A 19333-nucleotide genomic window follows, 5' to 3' on the forward strand; every position below is an offset into this window, starting at 1 on the left:
TAAAACTGATTTCAGGATGAATCAATCAATCAGACTTCAATTGTATAGCCCTTTTCATACAAAGCTATAACACATTAATTCCCTGCACATCACCCCAATCTAAGCATAAACATTAAGATGTAAGATATACTTTTATTTATCACAGCACACATGCTACAGGGGGGAGACTACACACACGCCATGCATAGTGAAATTATTTTCTCTGCATTTGACCCATCTTGGAAAGTCCTTCCTCCGCGGCAGACCAGGAGCAGTGGACTGCCAGCCGACAGCGGCGCCCGGGGACCCAGTTCCTTTCGTCACCATTGGTCACGTGGTGATCTTCTTGCATGTTTTTAGTGTTGTTTTTTTTTTTTTTTTTAACTGGAGGATACCCCAGGTGAACATGGGGAGAACAAGCAAACTCCACACAGAAGTTTGCATGTTCTCCCCGAAATTAAATGACCATTTTAAAATACTAATTCAATAAAAACAGGAAATGAAGAAACACCATCACAACTTTTCATGAATCTGCAATGAGGAAACGCCAAAGGTACTTTGAAATGTAAAAATGATCAATAATCAAATAAACATAATACAAGATTCTTAATATAGATAAGTAATAAAATAAAACCACTATAAATAATGTGAGTAAAACCAGAATTGTAAGATGAGGTATTAAAAGGAAAATAAAAATAATAAGAGAATAAAATAGTAAAACCACTAAGGGGAGATGCGATGAAGTAAAATCAGACATAAAAAGTAGGTTACGAAGAGGGAAACGATGGCAAAAATAAAAATAGAATAAAAAGGACAGACCAAGTTGTAAAACAGGTAAAAACAATCGAACAAAGGAAAGAGAAATAAATAAAAGTAATAAGAGAAATTAATAAAAGTAATAAGGTTCAATGAACAGCCAGATTAGAAAGGTAGGTCTTCAATCTGCTTTAGTAGCAGCACTCTCAGCTGCCATCAGGTCATCAGGTAGGGTGTTCCAGAGATGAGTGACCACGTATGATTCATTCACCTATGTCAAGATTTAATAAATGCTTCATGATGAAACATAACATTTTTCCGCTGGTGTCAACAGTTAGTAAATGTCTTACAACAGGTCGTATGATGTGTTTACCAGTGTCAACGGTTAATAACTCTTTCATGACGAGCCATAAGATTGAAATAAACTATTCAGTTTTTTATATTTATTTTCTTGTCTTTTTTGTCCTTGTTGAACTGTAAGATTTTTTTTCCATTACATTAGTTAATAAATGTTTCATGATGCTCCCTAAGATTCATTGACTGGTGTCAACAGTTAACGAATGTTTCACAATGCAATGTAAAATTCATTCATACATGTTGAGTGAAATGTTTCATAATGCTCTTAATGGTTGACAAGGGTGACATGTCAACAGCTAACAAGTGTCGTGTAACATACCATAAGGAGTTATTTGTGTGAGTCAATAGTCAATGCATTGGTAATAATACACTGTAAAACTTCTGAGTACAAATATTTGTATGTCTCCATACTACTGACAATGTTTATATGCTGTTTTTTAAATTCTTTGTAAGGGGTGGAGTAAGGTGCATTACACCATAAATACAGGAGATGGCAAGATGTCAGTAAGGAGCATCATTAACTTTTGTGTTCGAGCTTTAAAATATGTCAGCAGTGATTAATGATAATAACAATAATAATAATACATTTGTGATGATCAGTCAGTTCAAATGTCCAACAAGGAATCTAAGTGTTTATTCAACTACTTATACATTGGTGAAGTGAGCAGGTTTATGTCCTCACGACTGTTCCCAATTATTGTCTTGGGATTCAGTCAACATACTGCATAATACACAACAATTACAGCACAATATAATAATACCAAAAGCCCATAAACAGACAATCACTGTGGTTCAACCAAAAAGCCTTAAAGGTGCTCAGGCACACAGTGTTCATGATGCTTTCTGAGGAATCCAGTTACAACAGCTTACAATGACACACAGCAGCAGGTCAACACTGTTTTACACTGTCAAAATATTACACAGATAGAAATACTAAGCTGATGAATACTGTTCCAACAAAGTAAAAAAATAAATCATAAATTAAATTCATACAACAGCTCTGAACTACATATTAATTTAAAAAAAAATCTGTCAGTGTGATAAAACCTTCAGGCCAGGAGAATGAAAAAACGATTAAACGCCAGGAATAAGGAAAATACTTTATTTCATTATATGGCTTAATCATTATTCATTAACTTTAATTAATTATCAAAGTCAAGATTATTTGACTTACCATAACTATTGTTTTATTTGGTTTTCCTAATTCGTTGAAAGATGTCATTATAAATATTGATTATAAGTCCAAATATCATAATAGACCTGTTATATGACAGTATTGGGGCCATTGTGAAACCTAACAGTGGACTTACACTCATGCTTTATCATGAGTTCTTCATGATGATTTTTATTTTGCCATTCCTAATGGATCATGTATGTATTTTCCTGGTGAGACACTTTTAAGATGAAGAACTGTGTAAAACAATGGAAAGATATACTTTTATCTTTTATTAGTGTAAAGTGTTAATGACATATTACTAAAAGACTGATGTAAACAATCGTCAGAACAAAGGAGTTAGAACAGGATGTAGACTAATTGTCTCATACTTCAATCAGTCTGTAGAGCTTTTACTGATATGTGGAAGAAATACTATTAGATTATATATTGTATATATGTAAGCAAAACCCTCTACATTCATCCTGATAAGGGACTGTCCAAAAAGTATGAGTTATGTCACATAATCTAAATTTTGACTCAAAATGAAATTAAAATTTCAAATTAAATTTAGTCCACTAATGTAAATTAATCAAAATGCTGAGTCATCCATAATTTTGGCCTAAAATCTGAAATACTGACTTAGTATCTCATATTTTTCATTACCCTGTACTTATCTATTTGCATTGTTCCTAATTTCATTAATTTTTGAAAACGTGGATTTCCATATCAAGACATGGGTCAACACATTGGTCTACATTAGTCCATTATCATCCAACTCCTGTTAACAGAAAAAGCCCAAGTTAACTTATTTAGCTTGTTATTGAACTAATTATTAGCCTTGTTTACTCATTAAACTGCTCATTAAATTCATCATTTAATAGATTAAACTCTGAATTTATTCATTCTGACAAACAAAGCACCAGAGCTGCATGATTTTCTGTCGGAAAAAGACAAGACAAAAGTCAGAGAGTTGAGAAGACTCAGAGAAGGAAATAAAGCACTTGCTGGCAGTTGAGACGGAATGGATGTGAAAGTGTTAAATCGTAGAAACAAGGAAACTGGTTCCAGTAAAGGCAGAATGGTGAGAGCATGAGAGCTCAGAAATCCAAAGATCCACAGAAAAGGAAACTGATCCAGAAATGTCAGCTACCTGTGAAAGAAGAAAAAGGAAGTGATAAACCTTTTCATGCAGACTGAAAACTGACCACTATTTTTGTAATTGTTAATTCAAGGTTTCAACACTACATTCTAAGGCCCCACTGACATCAGAAAGCATGACTTGTAAAAGTTAAGGATGGACAAAGAGGTCCAAAAGATTTGTTCTTTCCCTTTTTTACTGTACATTTTTAATGTTGTGGTTGCTGCATTTGATGACATGGCTGTAGTGTTGTGGTATTTGTGGTTGATGATCTGGTTGTTGTGGTTGCTGAGTGGGAGTATGTGGCTGCTGTGTTATGGTTGCTGACATGGCTGTTTAATGGTTGTTGTGGTTGTTGACATGGCTTTTTAATGGTTGTTGTAGTTGATGTGGCTGGTGTTTTATGGTTGTTGTGGTTGTTCACATGGCTGTTTTATGGTTGTTGTGGTTGTTGACATGGCTGTTTTATGGTTGTTGACATGGCTGTTTTATGGTTGTGGTTGTTGTGGTTGAAGATATGGCTGTTGTGTTGTGGTTGTGACTCACCTTAAGCTTACTTGCTCTGGCTCTGACGGGGTTGTTGTTGCTGTTGCTGCTGCCGGGGGGAGTGATGACGTGGACTGGACGTCGCCCCCCCCCCTCGGATGGTTGGCCTGACAACTGAAGAGGAGGACGTGTTCTGATGATGCTGATGTCCGGCTCTGATTGGCTTTGCTACACAGAGACAGGTGACATGCGAATCAGCTGTTGGCATCTTCAAACATGAGCTAATACAGAGGATTAGATCAAGTCACAAGGTGAGTTCTTGAACTTCCTCCAGCACCACCATTAGGACAAAAATTTGACACTAAAGTCTAATAAGTAAATTGTTCCCAAAATTTCTGACCCTGCTCCTCTGTCAACTGTCATGCAAGCTCTCCTCAGGACAAACCCTCATGCTGGTAAGAAGATTTGACTCCTCCGTATATTTAGTCTGTTTTTGTGGGCTGTAACAAACATTTCCTCACCTATCTGAGCAGAGTGTACTCTCCTGGTGACATTCTTGGACCGGACAGCCTCTTTAATGCGGTCCACTTCCTGTTGATAGCGTTTGCGGTCCCTCATGGCTGACTCTTTGGCATCTCTCAGAGCGGCCTCCAGTGCTTTCACTCGCTCTGCAGTGGCTCGCAGACGCTTCTCCAGCTTGGGCAGCTCACAGCGAAGGTCAGCATTGTCCCGCACCAGCTGGAGAACACAAAGGGTTCAATTTAATGGGGAAAAGTCTCTGAGAAGCAACCTTAACATAATAGATCAGATCAGACATACAGAATCCATGAGGAAGGTTATGGTGGGGAAAGAAAAGTGATGTACACCACAAAAACTGTTCCAAATCAGTTGTCAAAAATATACAACTGATAGATCAATAGATAGACCACAAAGGCCAAGGTGTGTACTCACTGGTATGCAGGTGCAAGAAAGAGATTGAGATTGTCTATATTATGTCTGTGTCCATGAACATAAAATTTACATCAGGCTTCCTTAGATTCACTGAATTGTGCAGGCCATAACAGACGGACAGAAGCTCATGTCCGATGTAGGCTCAGATGACTTGACAACACTACGTGCACAGGTGGGGCTGCTATCAACGTCATATACATCTTTTTTACCAAAACAAGTGCACTGCACACATCTTCAAGAACTTGGTGAAATTGGCAGATTGTAAGATTCCTCGCTGTGAGACATTTAATTGCTCTGTTGTTTAGCTGCTGCAGTTTTATTTACACAAAGGTGGAGCAAGAAATGACATGCTGCCATGCTAAAGAAGTTGTGTGAAGTGAATGGAATCTTCTGTAAAAAACTGGGGAAGATTCACAATATCAGATGGTCTGCATTAAGGCATGAAACACTGCAGAGAATAGTAACTAAGGGTTAGGGTTAATAACTAAAACTATTGTCAGTCATTCAAATGCAACTGGCTCCAAGTGATGACAGTGACCTGCAGCAGATCTGCACTGAGTGTTTGTGTTTTCTGGCCAACATGCTTGGTACCGGAAACACTTTCAAAACCACATCCATTACAAAGACAAGGCCGTCTTGGCCTTAGACTTAGACTTTTACTTTATGGGAAATTATTTTGTTGCAGCAGCAGTTCAAACATACACGTAAACAGAAAATATCTACAATAAAGAAGAGTACGGATGAGTAATGACAACTAAGAGAAGAGAATGTTCTCAAAAAATATAACTAAGCATATAAACATGGAATAACAGTAATTCTTAAAATATAACTAAGTTTAACTAAATACATAGTTATATAATATGCTCTATAATAGCTTCTTTTCCGTGACAATGGTGGTCGAGGCTCATAGGTAATGCAGTATTTTGAGCTATCTGTCATGACAAAATGACAAACAAAACGCATTTTCTCTTTTTAAAAATGACTTTAAATGATGATAAATCTGCCACTGTTATCATTGAAAACTGTGAATATACTGTGATATGTGAAGTGGAAAGAAAGTTTAACAGATTAACAAGACTAACTAGGGTGGGAGGGTCTCACTGACCTGTTTGTGGACCTTGCTGAGCTGCTCCAGGTTATTTTCTAAGAAAATGATCCTCTGTCTTTGAGCCAGACTGCCACCAGCCTCGTCGCAGTCATTCTCTGGACTCTGTTTATTGAAGAAACAAGAAAACCTCAGTGCTGATGATCAGGTTTATCACTGAACACACAGACTGACATCTATGCAAAATCTCACCCTCACAATGAAACAAAATGATCCTTAAAACACACAGGATGATGGCCATGTAAGATGAGAATCAAAAGAACTGCAACCCATTGTTTCAAATGTAGGACACACCACTGTCATATTTCCCAGCTGGATCACAAATTCACTCTGTAGAAAAGCAGTTATTATCATAGTCATCACTGTCTAACACCTGGACAGGTGAGGAGACAGATGCATGAAAACAGTATTTTTTTTTAGACTGACTATTTGCGTGATGCAGAGGGGAACACGGGATGTCTTTGCTGTCTCATGTCTACAAAAGCCAGCTCAGATTGTCTCACTGACAGTTTTATTCACTCACAGTTTTAATTTTATTAAGAAAAATCTGTTGGGCAGTAGCTGTAAACACATTAATATCACATAATCTAGTGCAACACAAATGCCTAAAAAAATTACAGAATTAAATCAAGGCCTGTCTGCCAATGGCATTGGTTTTTTCATTGCATGGATTGAACTGAACATTTATTGAGAAATGTAAATCATTACATTTTATTATAATTGCATCTCTCCTCCAATCACTTATCAGGCTATTGTTCCTGATATTCAAAGAAAACCACAGTCCCCTTTGCTTCTTGTCAAGCTTAATTAGCATGAGCAGCTACAACATCAAGTCTGCCAGCTAACTTGACAGCCACAAAGCAAGTTGCTTGTTAAGTATAATTCAACTAATAAGAATTTTAAATATACTGACCAAACTTCTTTGAAGGTTGTGCCCTGTGTTAAATTTATTGGAAGTTGAATTCTCTTATTTAATATAAATATTATTTAAATGACTAAAACTAAAACATTTACTTTTGATCTCAGGACTAAGACTAAGAACAGTAGACAAAATTAACACAACTGAAAATATGAAAAACTAAACTCTCACCCATTGTGAAAATTCTGCCAGCCACAGCGGTCAGGATTTAGACTACAACACAGATCTCAATCTTAGACACTACACTTGTATTAAATGATGTTAGAAACAGCACTGAGCTGCACTATTTGTTCACCTTTCTTTACTGCTGACCAAAACATTTTACAAACCTAATGGGGGCTGTCTTGGTTTGGATGATGTGGACTGGTCTTAGTAGTCATGTAACTTTCAGCTTTCACAGATTCTGTGATGTTTGATGAAAACAGACTCTGGTTGTTGTCTTGTCGTCTGGTTGATGATAAATTGAAACAAGCTTTGTGCTAGAGAGATAATCAATAAATCAGCTTCTGTTTGGACTGATCAAACAAACATTCTGGTGGTTTTCTTACATGATGGACTCGAGCACCAATGTCCTGGATGAAGACTTTGCGAAGGTTGTTCAGCATCTGAAGCTCTTTGGCCTGTTGGGTGAAACGTAAGTCAGCTGATGTGTCACTGCTGGAGATAAAGATCACATGTCAAAGGAAAAAAAATAAATAAATAAAAAAAAGAAAAAATCTACTTACCACAGTCTCCTCCAAACCCTTCAGGTCCTCTTTGGCTTGTTCTCTCTTCTCATTAAGGAACCTGAATCACACAGAGTCTGAGGTTAATTAAAAAAAGTCTGACAATATTAGCATCATTATCATTATACTATAACAAAGAAAATCTGAATCTGGATTTAATAAAATTATCAGACAGATGAAGAGAAACTATGGCTGCCCACTGAAGTTTCTAATGTAAATGAATTGGCAAATTTCCATAAAAATGTAGTTCAAATTTTGTGACTTCACTTGGTTGATGGAGATAAACAGCTGATGGGGCGAATTTTCCAGCTGATGCCATTAAACCATTGCAGAAGAGGACACAATGAGATGACATCATTAAAAGAGCACCAGTCAAAGGTCAAATGATGCAAAACCATGTGAAAAACATGATGGAAATCACAGATTTCTGATTTATCCAATCACCAACTTTTACCTCTCAGCCAGGAGAACAACTTTTTTCAAGATATTTTGACTTTTTTAATTTACAGCTTCCACTCAGCATTTAATGAGAATGGGAAATGTAGGATGTTTTTGAGAGTGGGAAATGTACGATGTTTGTGTAAAAGCAGCAGAGGTAGCTGTTGAGTCTATGGTGAGCACAAAGGGACAAACTTACAGCAGTTTCTGGAGTTTCTGGTCTTTGTTGTGATCTTCAGCTCTCAGTTTGTCAAAGTCTGACTGAAGCTTCCTGTTCTCCAGCTGCAGCGCCTGATTCATACTAAAAAAAACAAAACTTATTCATACAGCACATTCATTTATGCGCCATTATTGCCACCACATCTCTACAGCTGCACCCTCAAAATGCTTGGAAGTAATAAAAATTCACATAGAAAAACTGAACTACAATAGCTTTACTTTTGTGAATCAAAACTAAAAGAAATCAAATAACTAATATGTGACAAAAACTGAGTCACTTTGTGAAAATACTAATAATCATAATGCCATAATGCCAAAATTAACCCTGTCTCACACAGTTATGTTTAATGAATAAAGAGACAACATTATTCCCAGTGATGACCAAAAACTACAGAGCAGCTGCAAACAAACCTTCAGTCACTGATCAGTTGTTACAATCAATAACGTACTCTTTGAGTTGGTCAACGTTTCTCTGCTTCTGCTCAATCTCGTCTCGAAGGCGACTCAGCTGTTTGTGATGAACCTCTCTGTGGTTCTCCATCTGTTCCTCCAGAGTCCTCTACAGAACACACAGCAGGTATGTTTCAGCTAGCTTCAGTTTTCTAATGCTTAAGTTCTCCAACCTGCTTCAATTACATACATCCAGACACTTCAGTTCTTTAACTTTCTTTGTTTACCTACAACAGTGCAATTAAATTCAACTTTACACAGCACCAAATCACAAGTTGTCTCACAACACTTTCCATGCAGGGTAGGTGTAAACCATACTGTTTAATGTCCAGTGACCAGACAAGTCCCTTATGAGCAAGCACTTGGTGACTAAGCCAATCCAAAGTGTAAGCTTTATCAAAAAGGAAAGTATTGTAGTCATTTTTTTTTGGGGGTTAAAATAAAATGAACAAAAAATAAAGTTAATGTCAAAAGTTATTATGTCCATTGTAATGTTTAAACTTTAAAACATTATGTTATGATATATTGTATATGAATCCATTAACATACTTCAGTCCATGAATATTTTCATTAATTTGCCTTGAATCTAAAATCTGTAAACCTGTTAAATATTGAATCAGATCAAATTAAACACCTTAAACTCAATAAATATTTCACATTAATGTGGAAATTAAGGAGAAACTTGAAGAAAATCTACTTCATTTGTTCATTAAGGGCTTAATTAAAGGATTCATCCACATTTGGTGCTTGGTTATCTTGAAGGCCATCTCAAAGCTCTTCTTTCTACTCTGAGGAACGAGGAGAGATCTTTGGGAAGCCATGAGCGAGGATACATGAGAGCAGTTTTCCAGGAAGTCTTTTGAACCAGCCAACCACCCCCCTTATTGGGATATCAGTTATTGACTGGATGCTGCAGCTGGTCAGATTGATCAGGTATCAGAGCAAAGACAGACACCACATTAAACTCAAGTGTATCACTCCCAAGTTTAATACCTAGTCACCTGTGTCTTTAACGATATACAACATGACAATGGTTTTCTGAAAATTCCCCAAAGCACCTTTAAGGAAAAGGTACTAGTGTCATCTGCAAATAAAATATTCAGTATCAGTTTACAAATAACAGGTAGATCATTCATGTAAATTAGAAACAAAATTTGACCCCTGAGGAATACTAGATACATACATTGACTATTTTTATGCTTTTTTTTAAGTTGTTTACAATAAGAAACATACAGACTAACATCAATTATCAGTCAGAAAGCTGCAGAGGTTTCTGAAGATGGTTGAGCATGTGAACAATCATGTAGTCAGTTAGAACCACTTTCACTGTAAGTAAGTTTTTTACTTTTGTATTTTCACAAGAACTCGGGTCTTCCAAGTACATTGACGTGTAATTTTAGAAATTGAGAACATGACTGGATGATTTTTACCTTCATCTCCACCGCATCTTTTAGTCTGCTCATGTGTTCTTTCTCTTTGTCCATCACCATCACCTCATGCATTTGACCTGGACACATACATGCACATACCAGTTTTTATTCTAAGATGTTTTGTAACAAAGATTTTATGTCAGAACAAACTGAGAGTCTCTTATCTCTAGTCTGTTGAACTGTGTTTGATGTTAACAGACAGCTGCCAGCCAGTCAGAGAGCAGTGCCTCCTGTTACCAATGTGATATTGTCTCACCTTGAGCATGGAGTTTGGCCATCTCCTCCATCAGAGCATCCTGACTCTCCTCCAGCTTCCTCTTCTTCTGCTCCACCTTCTGCAGGTCTTCTGTCAAAGACGTAATCTTCGCCTGAAGCTTCAAAATTAAACTGAGGATGGTTATTTAGCATTGATATAGTAATAATGTTGTGAACAACCTCAGTCACCAGCTATTGTAAAATTCTATCTTTACTTTTTATGCCGTTTTTGTTGGTGTTATGCGTCCAAATAACAAAACTATGTCTTTGCTATTAATGCTACCAAAAAAGGGTTTGGCTGTAGCTCATTTAGATACACGCAGCCTCAGGAACAAGGTTCATGAGATTGCCAGAATCTGCCCCTAAGACAACATTCATGTTTTACTTTGTCAGAAACACACCGGGATGATATTTAGGAGATAGGTTATACACAACAGAAAGGGACAAATATGGTGGTCGAGTTGCATTTTATGTTCATGAGCACATTCCAGTTGTGTTATGAAAAGATATTATGTGCACTGACATTGTACTAATATGGCTACAGATTCATCATCCATACTATATGCCTACTTTGGTTGGTTGTTGTTGCAGGCCACCCAGTTCTAAACTGAACTATTTGGATAGAATAAATGAAACTCTAAATATAGAGAAATAAAGTAAAAATATTTTCCTTTTTGGTTACCCAACTATTGACTGGTTTTCTAAAAAAAATCCATTATCTAAAAAGTTGATTTGCATGGCCAATGCTCACAATGCCATCCAGGTTGTGCCTTTACCTACTAGAATTTCTACAGCAATGGATGGTGTTAATCCTTCATCCAGTGTTGATCATACTTTCACTAACATACATGAGTTGTGCTCACAGGCAGTATCAATGGCACTGATACTGCCAGTGACCATACAAATTATTTTACAAAAGGTGTCAAGGAAGTTGAGATCTCTAGTCCTCTGTCACACTTAACCTCGCAGACAGGGGTGACTTGACTTGGCCAATAAAGCTGATTCTGATTCTGCGCAGATAATCCATTACAAAATACACTGATATATTATCATCCATTAATTTATCCAATAAGGTAAACACCTGAATTTCTCATTTCAACCATGTAATCTGTCACCTGCGAGACAAGCAGCTGACAAGTGCTGAGCTCCTTCTCGTTGGCGTCCATCCTGCAGTTGTTTTCTGTCAGGTTGACCTCCAGTTGTTTGCTGCGGTTCACAAGAGATTTTACCTCCGACTTCATCTTGCTGACATAGAGACGAGCTGTGGTGAACTCCTCCTCCATAACTCCACTTGCCTCTGTCATCTGAAGAAAGAGGCATGCTAATGTGACACTAAGACTCCAAGGGTTATTAAAAGCTGTATTAGCATGATGTCGTCATGCCTCGTAACTGTGTAAACCAGGTCTCTGTGGTAGAGCAGTTAATGCTCTGACAGAGGTGCTTTGGTAGAACTGATTGGTGACAAAGTAAGCTACGATAGGAAGGGCTAAGCTCCGTCAGGATGTATTGGTCATTGACGGGAATTCAAATGTCAAATTTCACTAAAGTTGAGCTTGGCACAAAAATGTTCAAATGTTTACGGGTTCCAGCTTCTGAAAAGTAAGAACATTCTGCTGTAGTTTAACATACTTGATTAAAACTGAAATACCTCAGGGTTTTGGATCATCACATCAACAAATAAAGCAAAACTGAACGTGTCAATTTGGATGAGTATTTTTCATTACTTTTAATTCATAATTTTCATTCATTCATTTTCTATAACCGCCTATCCCTTTCGGGGTTGCAGGGGGCTGGAGCCTATCCCAGCTGTCAATGGGCGAGAGGCCGGGTACACCCTGAACCGGTCACCAGTCGATTGCAGGGCAATTCATAATTTTATTTAACGTAATTTAATTAATCAATAATGAAAACAATTGTCAGTATATAGCATAGACATGTAAAATGAGCATTAGTGGTAGCATATGATGATGGAAATGTGACATGAAAGTAGAGTTTCAGTCTTACAGCTTTGAGATCAGTGGTACCGAGGATGCTGCCGATGTCACTGAGGTCTCTGAGAAGCAGACTGAGGATCTCTGCTGACCTCTTCTTATGATGAGAACTGATCTCCTGCAGGGTGGACAACTCCCGTTGAACTGCTTCCAGACTCACCTGGAAACAAAGAACAAGAACAAGAGCCAATTTCTACAAAACATACACATTTCAAGCATGAAAGAGAATCCTATCATTGCACTGTCCAACCATCCCAACATTGGCACTCTGTTCTGACAAGGTTGCAAAACGTAAATATATTTATTTGGTACCTGTTTATTGGGCATCAATCTGCCGTTTTATCATGCATTGTGGAAAAAATACACTTGAAGCATAAATAAATGCTTCAGGTTGTGGTTACACCTGTGAGACATAGCTGAGGTCCAAGTGTACACAGAGCCCGTGCAGAGATTAAAATGGGAGCAAATCTGTTGAGATGTGAGTTGGAAAATTAGTCTGATCCTACTGAGTAGCAATAGCATTATTATTACAAACCATAATATGATTGCAATATGTAGACAAATATAACACATCATACTTCTGCAGTTATTGTGAATGAAATATAAAAGCAATGTCCTCTTCACCTTCTACACATCACACTTCAGACACAACACTGACAGTTGTCACATCCAGAAGTTCTCCGATGATACAGCCAACTTTGGATGTGTATCACAGGGGAACAAACTGGAATACAAGGAGGTCATAACCAACTCTGTCAGCTGGTGTGGACTGAACCATCTGCACATAAACACCAGCAAAACAAAGGAGAAGGTGATTGATTTCCAAAAGGAGGTACCACAGTCTACATCGGTGAACATCTAGGGTTTGGACATTGAGATTGTGGGGGATTACAAATACCTGGGTGTTCACCTCAACAACAAGGTGGACTTGACTAACACAAATGTCCTGTACAGGAAGGGCCAAAGTTGTGTCCACCTGCTAAAAAGAGTGAGGTCCTTTGGAATAGGTAGGACACTGTTAAAAACATTTTATAACCCTGTGGTGGTATCTGCAGTTTTCTATGCAGTGGTCTGCTGGGGCTGTGGAAGCTTTGAGAGGGATGGGAAAAGACAGAACAAACTGGTCAGGAGAGCTGGCTCTGTCCTGGACTGCCCTCTGGAGACCATCAACCATGTGGGTGAGAGAGTGATGTTAGCCAAGCTGACATCAATTGTGGACAACCCATCCCACCCCCTGCATGACACGGTGGGGACCCTAAGCAGCACCTTCAGCAGCAGACTGCTGCATCCACTAGGAAGGAACACTACTGCAGGTCCTTCATTCCAACTGCGGTCATATTGTTGAACTCTAGTTTTGTCTAATGCAGCACTGTGTATACGTACTTACTGCTCTGCACTGTTTTGCACTGTGTGATTCTATGTCTTCATCATCATGCCATTACATCTCATGCAATATCTAGTGCAATATTACATTTTTTTTTCAATATTGCATTTGTATATTCTTGTATCAAGTCTATGCATATACATATTTTTTTTTCTATGTACTGGTACATATTTTTTAAACTAATGTGCATAGTGAAAAACACTGTACTTGACCCGTGTGCAAGTCTAAACCCATGTGCAATTCTCCATTGTTTATTTTTTTCCATTAGCATTAAAATTTATATACTGCTACATACTTTTTTTATCCAATGTGCAATACTGAAAAAAACACTGTACTCTCTTGTATAGAATGTATATATACAGTGTTTTGATTTTTTTCATTTTCTATTTTGTATTTTATTCCTTTCGATGTCATTTTGTACTTCTGATACTACTGCTGCTGCTGCTGCTGATAACACCCAAATTTCCCCTATGGGAGATTGATCAAGTGTTATCTTAATCAGTGCTTTGCATTACTCCACAAAGACAATAATATTGTGATGTTACTTACAACCCCAATTCCAAAAAAGCTGTGACATTGGGTAAAACATAAAAACAATGCAATCATTTGCAAATTCAATTGAATATGTTACATGGGCAAGATATTTAATGTTCAAACTGATAAACTACTGTATTTTCTACATATGCACTCACTCTGAATTTGATACATGCAGCACTTTAAAAGGTTGTTTACCACTATGTTTCATCAGCTTTTAACAGCACTCAATAAGCGTTGAGGACACTAATTGCTGAAGTTTTTAGAGTGAAATTCTTTCCATTTGTACTGATATACGACTTCAGTTGCTCAACAGTTTGGGGTCTCTGTTGTCGAATCTTGTGCTTCATAACGCTCCACACATTTTCAGTGGGAGACAGGTCTGGACTGCAGGTAGCCAGTCTAGTACCTGAACTCTTTCACTACAAAACCACACTGCTGTAACACTGCATGCAGTTCTTCCCAAAGTGGCGAACCTCGCTCCACCCTCACTTGCGAATGACTGAGCTTTTTGAGGATGCCCCTTCATACCCAATCATGATACTACCAACCTGTTAACAATGAACCTGTTTACCTGTGGAATGTTCCAAACAGGTGCTTCTGGAGCATTCCAGAACTTTACCAGACTTGTTTGAAACGTGTTGGTGGCATCAAAATCAGAGTAAGCATGTTTTCAGTTCAGTTGATGAGGTAAAACAGTAAATGTATTGTTTTCATTTGAGTATATGTTAACATATATCACATTCTGTTATATATATGTTTTACACTACGTTGAAATGTTTTTGAAAATGGAGTTGTATGAAAGTACTTAGTGATATGTAATATATAAAATTTTTAAAATAACTTGCTCAACACTGTGTCCTAACAATCTATCATCCTAACTTTCTAACAACCTACCATCTTTCTGTCCTAACGTAACATTCTGACCCTTGTTTCTTGTAGACTCACAGTTTTGTGTGAAAGCTCTTCGTTCAGCTGTTCATTGCAGAAATTCTTGTTTTCCACCTCCTGGCTCTTGTGGTCGTAGTTGACAGCAAGCTCCTCCAGGGCCTGCAGCACCTCCTTCACCTCCTCTTTGGCTGAGTCACTGTCTCTCTGCAGTCGTGATAGCTCCTCCTGCAAACGCTCATAGTCCTGCCGGCTCGACACCAGCAGCTGGGTGGACACATTATGAAAAGGTGAATGGATGATGCTACACTGATACATGGTTAGATACACAGTGCACTGGAGGTCTACACAGCAGAGGCTGTAACGTTCAGGTGAGACTCACCTCATCCTGATCGATCAGCTGCTGTTTGAGTTTCTCGGCTGTCTGACTGTGCTGGTTGATCTCATCATCCTGAAACATAAGTTAACAGATGTTTGATGTTTCACAAACAGCAAGAGAACAAAATGGTCTGAGATTGTATGGGAAATGCTCACCTTCTAGTTCAGTTTTCTAGTACAGATAAGACTCACCTTGTCGTCCAGCTGATGGTACAGGTTGGTGATGAGCGTCTCGTACTGTGTTTTCTCTTCGTCTAACAGGGGGGCAGGGGGTGGGGCCAAGCTATCAATCACTGCTGTTGTCTCACTGCTGCTGCTGCTGCTGCTGTGGCTTTTCTTGTTTCTGCTGCTCAGCTGTTCCTCCACAGGTACAGACTCACCTGAAGAAGTTAAGGCTTAACTTCATGCAAATTTTCCTTGACGAACAGGATGGACAACCCAAAGAAAACCCATTAACTGGTTTTGATTTCCTCTGGAACTGAAGCACAACTATTAGCAGCTGATTTGTTAGCTCCAACTCTGTAAAAGCTCTTCAAACAAATGTGGGAAAGGTCAACTGTAGTGGTACACAGCTTCAACATTCAATTTTAACAAAGTATCAGGACTTGGAAAGGGCGTGTGGTGTCGAAACACATCACTTGTGAAATAAACTACTTCATTGTGCACCAGTTTAGTGGAGAAACCAAGCATAGAGACTGAAGACAGCCTTATTCAGACAACTGTCCTGTGTGTAAAAACACAGCCCACTAATTTGTGTAAAAACTAAATATTGAACTTGGTTCAATTTTTGTCACAACGCGAGTGACAAGTGCTGCATTGGCCAGTTAAACATATGCAGCCTAACATTCCTAGTACATGACTTTGTCTCATGTATGTTGTATTTTTACAGTTTACCTTTCCTCCAGCGTTTCAGCTCATTCTCTAGTTTCTGTATCATGATGTTCAGACTCCTGCTCTTCTCTTTCTCCTTCTCATACTTCTTCTTCCACTCCTCAGCAGTCAGCTCCAGGTTCACAGACACTGTATTCTTTATGGTTTTAGCTCTAACACACAGAAACAACAGAGGAAGCGGTTTTCACAAATACTCATGAGGGTGTGCTGTCTGACAGTTAAGAGATTGACTGATGGATGTTATGTGTGACAGAGATGAAGGCTGATTAGTAACAGTTTGGAGATGAGGGCTCGGTACATTTAAGGCGGTCTTGTTCCGCACTTCTCTTGTTGATAGAAATTTCTATTTTTCTTTGATATTTGCTCTCGTAGTATTTATTATGTGTAATGTTTTTTGCCTTTTTCCCTTGTGCAATATTAAGTATTGTTACAATTAGGTTCTTTCCATTTTTTAAATTAGTTTTCTACCTTTTAAAACTGTAGGCTATATTGTGTAATATGGGACTCATTTTTTTTTAAATAATTCTCATCTAACGTTCCCAGAGGGCCTTATTGTGATGTGAACTTAGTTTCTATAATTTATCTTTCCACATATGTTTATGTTCATCTTGGGGGTGAATATCCACTTCAGTACTCATAATAAACTACAGCATTGTTGCGGATACAACTTCTTCTGGGCTGAAGTATTAGATTGACTGACATCAGCTACACGGCCAGACTCTGTACATTAACAGCTGAGGACTGTACCTCTGCCCAAACATGAGGGTGGACTTAGTTTCAGCCTCATTGTAAACAGACGGTGAGCAGCAGATGATGATGGTGGTTCGACAGTTTCCTCCCAGAGAGTCCTGCAGGATTCGAGTCATCTTACTGTCTCTGTACGGGACGTGAGTTTTCTATAAACAGACAACAAATGAGTTGCGTACATAATGACAACATGTCATTTCACAGTTTCATTACTCAGGACTGAAGTTTTAAGAAGACGCTGAGTTCAAGAACAAATTTGTTTTTATGAAGTTTAGAAATCCTGTCAAACATATAAACGCTGAGTTCTTAATATTTCATATTTACTTTAGACAGTGTCATGTTAGCTAGCATTATGTTAGCGAGTGCTGTGTTGGGTAACGTTAGTAAGATGCAGCATGGAGACATGAAGTGAAAACTCACCGTTCCTTCACTCAGAGCAGCGATGACATTGCCCAGAGCAGAAAGAGACTTGTTGATATTCTTGGCTTCGTCCAGCACAGCGCCTTCTGCTCCCGTTTTACTCACCTGAACAAAAGAAACATAGTCATCAAGCTGTTTGAAAAATAGTTACAATGAATGTATTATGTCAAGAAGCCAATGAAGAGCTGAATGATGAAACAATGAGATTTATTATCTGTTCTTGTAGGAGTTCTAACCATGAATCAATCAATGTGTACTGATTTCACACAGCACATCTTTCCATCCACGGTAAAATAATCAAATATTGTCTTCATTAATGATGAGTGCTCTATCTTATGCTTTCTGAGAATCTGAAGTTTTGTCCTGTTTATATAGGCCTATCTTCTTTGTAGCTTTTTATTTTTAGATAAGTGACAGTGCACCTCTCTGGATATTTTTGTGCTACTTAGTGGAAAAATAGCTCATTTTTTCAGAATTTTGAGAAGAGCAATGCTACCTGGACATTACTGAGAGGTGTAGTTAAAGTTGTACTTAAGCACTGTGATAAAGGCAAAAATGCCAAAAAAAAATATCTCGTAGTACTATAATGTGACAGATAACCGAATAAATCCAAGGAGCAGTGTGACCTTCTCGCTGCCTGCCAGGTCGACCAGGTAAAGCTTCCCTGACAGTTTCATCTCCGTCTCCACATTCTCCTGCTTGATGTTGATCAGAAAAATACTGTGACTGCGAGAGCTGTGCTCGTTCATGTCTGGAAGGAAAAAAATCGAAATATATCTTAATACTCTACACTGGACAAGAATCGAAACTAAAAACTTATAACAGCTGGAACATTGACAAACATTCTGATGATATTTCTATTAAGAGTCTGAACAGTGGTGCAGATAAACATGTCAAGGTTGTGCTGAGGATGGCGCTAGAAGAAAGATTACTGACTCAAAGGTCGCGGGTTCATTAAAAAGGAAAGGGCTCAACCTGTTTGACTTGTTTGACATCCAAACCCCCTGGTGGTCTTCCTGCCCATTGGCCTCCATCTATGATGTCATCCCTTGCTATGATGTCAAACAATGCCATCAGTGTGGTAATTAACAGGATGAAGTCTTCTATGTGTTCCAGAGCCATCCTAACTGAGCTGTTCAAATTCTGCTTTTCTGCTGGACCTTTCAACCAGTTGATGAGGCAGCTTCCACAAACGCAGCCAGTTCCCTGCCTGATCCAGTCCTGGAGTCACTTTCTGGAAAGCCATCCAGAAAAAAGGGTGGCTCACGCAACATTGTGCCTGTCAGCTGCCCAGCTCCTTGTCTTCACTGCTGGCAAATGCTGCCTAGGTTCCACTGCCAAGCACTGTGGATGTCCCACAGCCCAGCGCCCTGTCTGACGTCTGTCCAGTTCCTGGGTCAATTACTGGCTAGTCTACGCCTGGTTCCCAGTCAACAGCCCAGCCGACACCTGCACCTGGTTCTCCCTCGGCATTCAGCTGACATCTGCTTCATTGTTCCTTGTTGGTGGCCCGGCCGACACCCACACCTGAGCTGCAGAGGCCACCAATTCCTGAGCTGCAGCTGTCTCCAGTTCTTGTTCTGCAGTGATCGACTTAGCCAGACCTCCAGCAGTCCCCTAAGTCTGAGTTGCAGCAGTCACTGGTTCCTGTGCTACAGCGGTCTCCTGTTTCTGTATTGCAGCCATTCGCTGAGACTTCTCACAGCCATCTTCAGTATCATTTAGACTCTGATTAA

The 19333-nt window shown here is 38.7% G+C and overlaps 1 protein-coding gene across 1 annotated transcript in view; it reads right to left on the minus strand.

The window, feature by feature from the left end:
• Positions 1 to 997: 997 nt before the first annotated feature.
• The window catches only part of LOC143330279 (kinesin heavy chain-like), a 30716-nt gene continuing 12380 nt past the window's right edge, over positions 998 to 19333 (minus strand). Inside the window, exons 8-26 of the mRNA XM_076746719.1 lie at positions 18224 to 18348; positions 17598 to 17702; positions 17178 to 17326; positions 16434 to 16582; positions 15732 to 15919; positions 15544 to 15612; positions 15222 to 15428; positions 12369 to 12515; positions 11480 to 11668; positions 10366 to 10483; positions 10110 to 10186; positions 8679 to 8788; positions 8210 to 8311; positions 7573 to 7633; positions 7396 to 7467; positions 5929 to 6033; positions 4394 to 4610; positions 3933 to 4100; positions 998 to 3398 (exon numbers count right to left, since the gene is read on the minus strand). Coding sequence (XP_076602834.1) covers positions 3940 to 4100; positions 4394 to 4610; positions 5929 to 6033; positions 7396 to 7467; positions 7573 to 7633; positions 8210 to 8311; positions 8679 to 8788; positions 10110 to 10186; positions 10366 to 10483; positions 11480 to 11668; positions 12369 to 12515; positions 15222 to 15428; positions 15544 to 15612; positions 15732 to 15919; positions 16434 to 16582; positions 17178 to 17326; positions 17598 to 17702; positions 18224 to 18348 — 2351 coding nt within the window. The 3' untranslated portion in view covers positions 998 to 3398; positions 3933 to 3939. The remainder of the gene's footprint in view (positions 3399 to 3932; positions 4101 to 4393; positions 4611 to 5928; positions 6034 to 7395; positions 7468 to 7572; positions 7634 to 8209; positions 8312 to 8678; positions 8789 to 10109; positions 10187 to 10365; positions 10484 to 11479; positions 11669 to 12368; positions 12516 to 15221; positions 15429 to 15543; positions 15613 to 15731; positions 15920 to 16433; positions 16583 to 17177; positions 17327 to 17597; positions 17703 to 18223; positions 18349 to 19333) is intronic.

Source organism: Chaetodon auriga, chromosome 13 (assembly GCF_051107435.1).
Source record: "Chaetodon auriga isolate fChaAug3 chromosome 13, fChaAug3.hap1, whole genome shotgun sequence".
NCBI lineage: Eukaryota > Metazoa > Chordata > Actinopteri > Chaetodontiformes > Chaetodontidae > Chaetodon > Chaetodon auriga.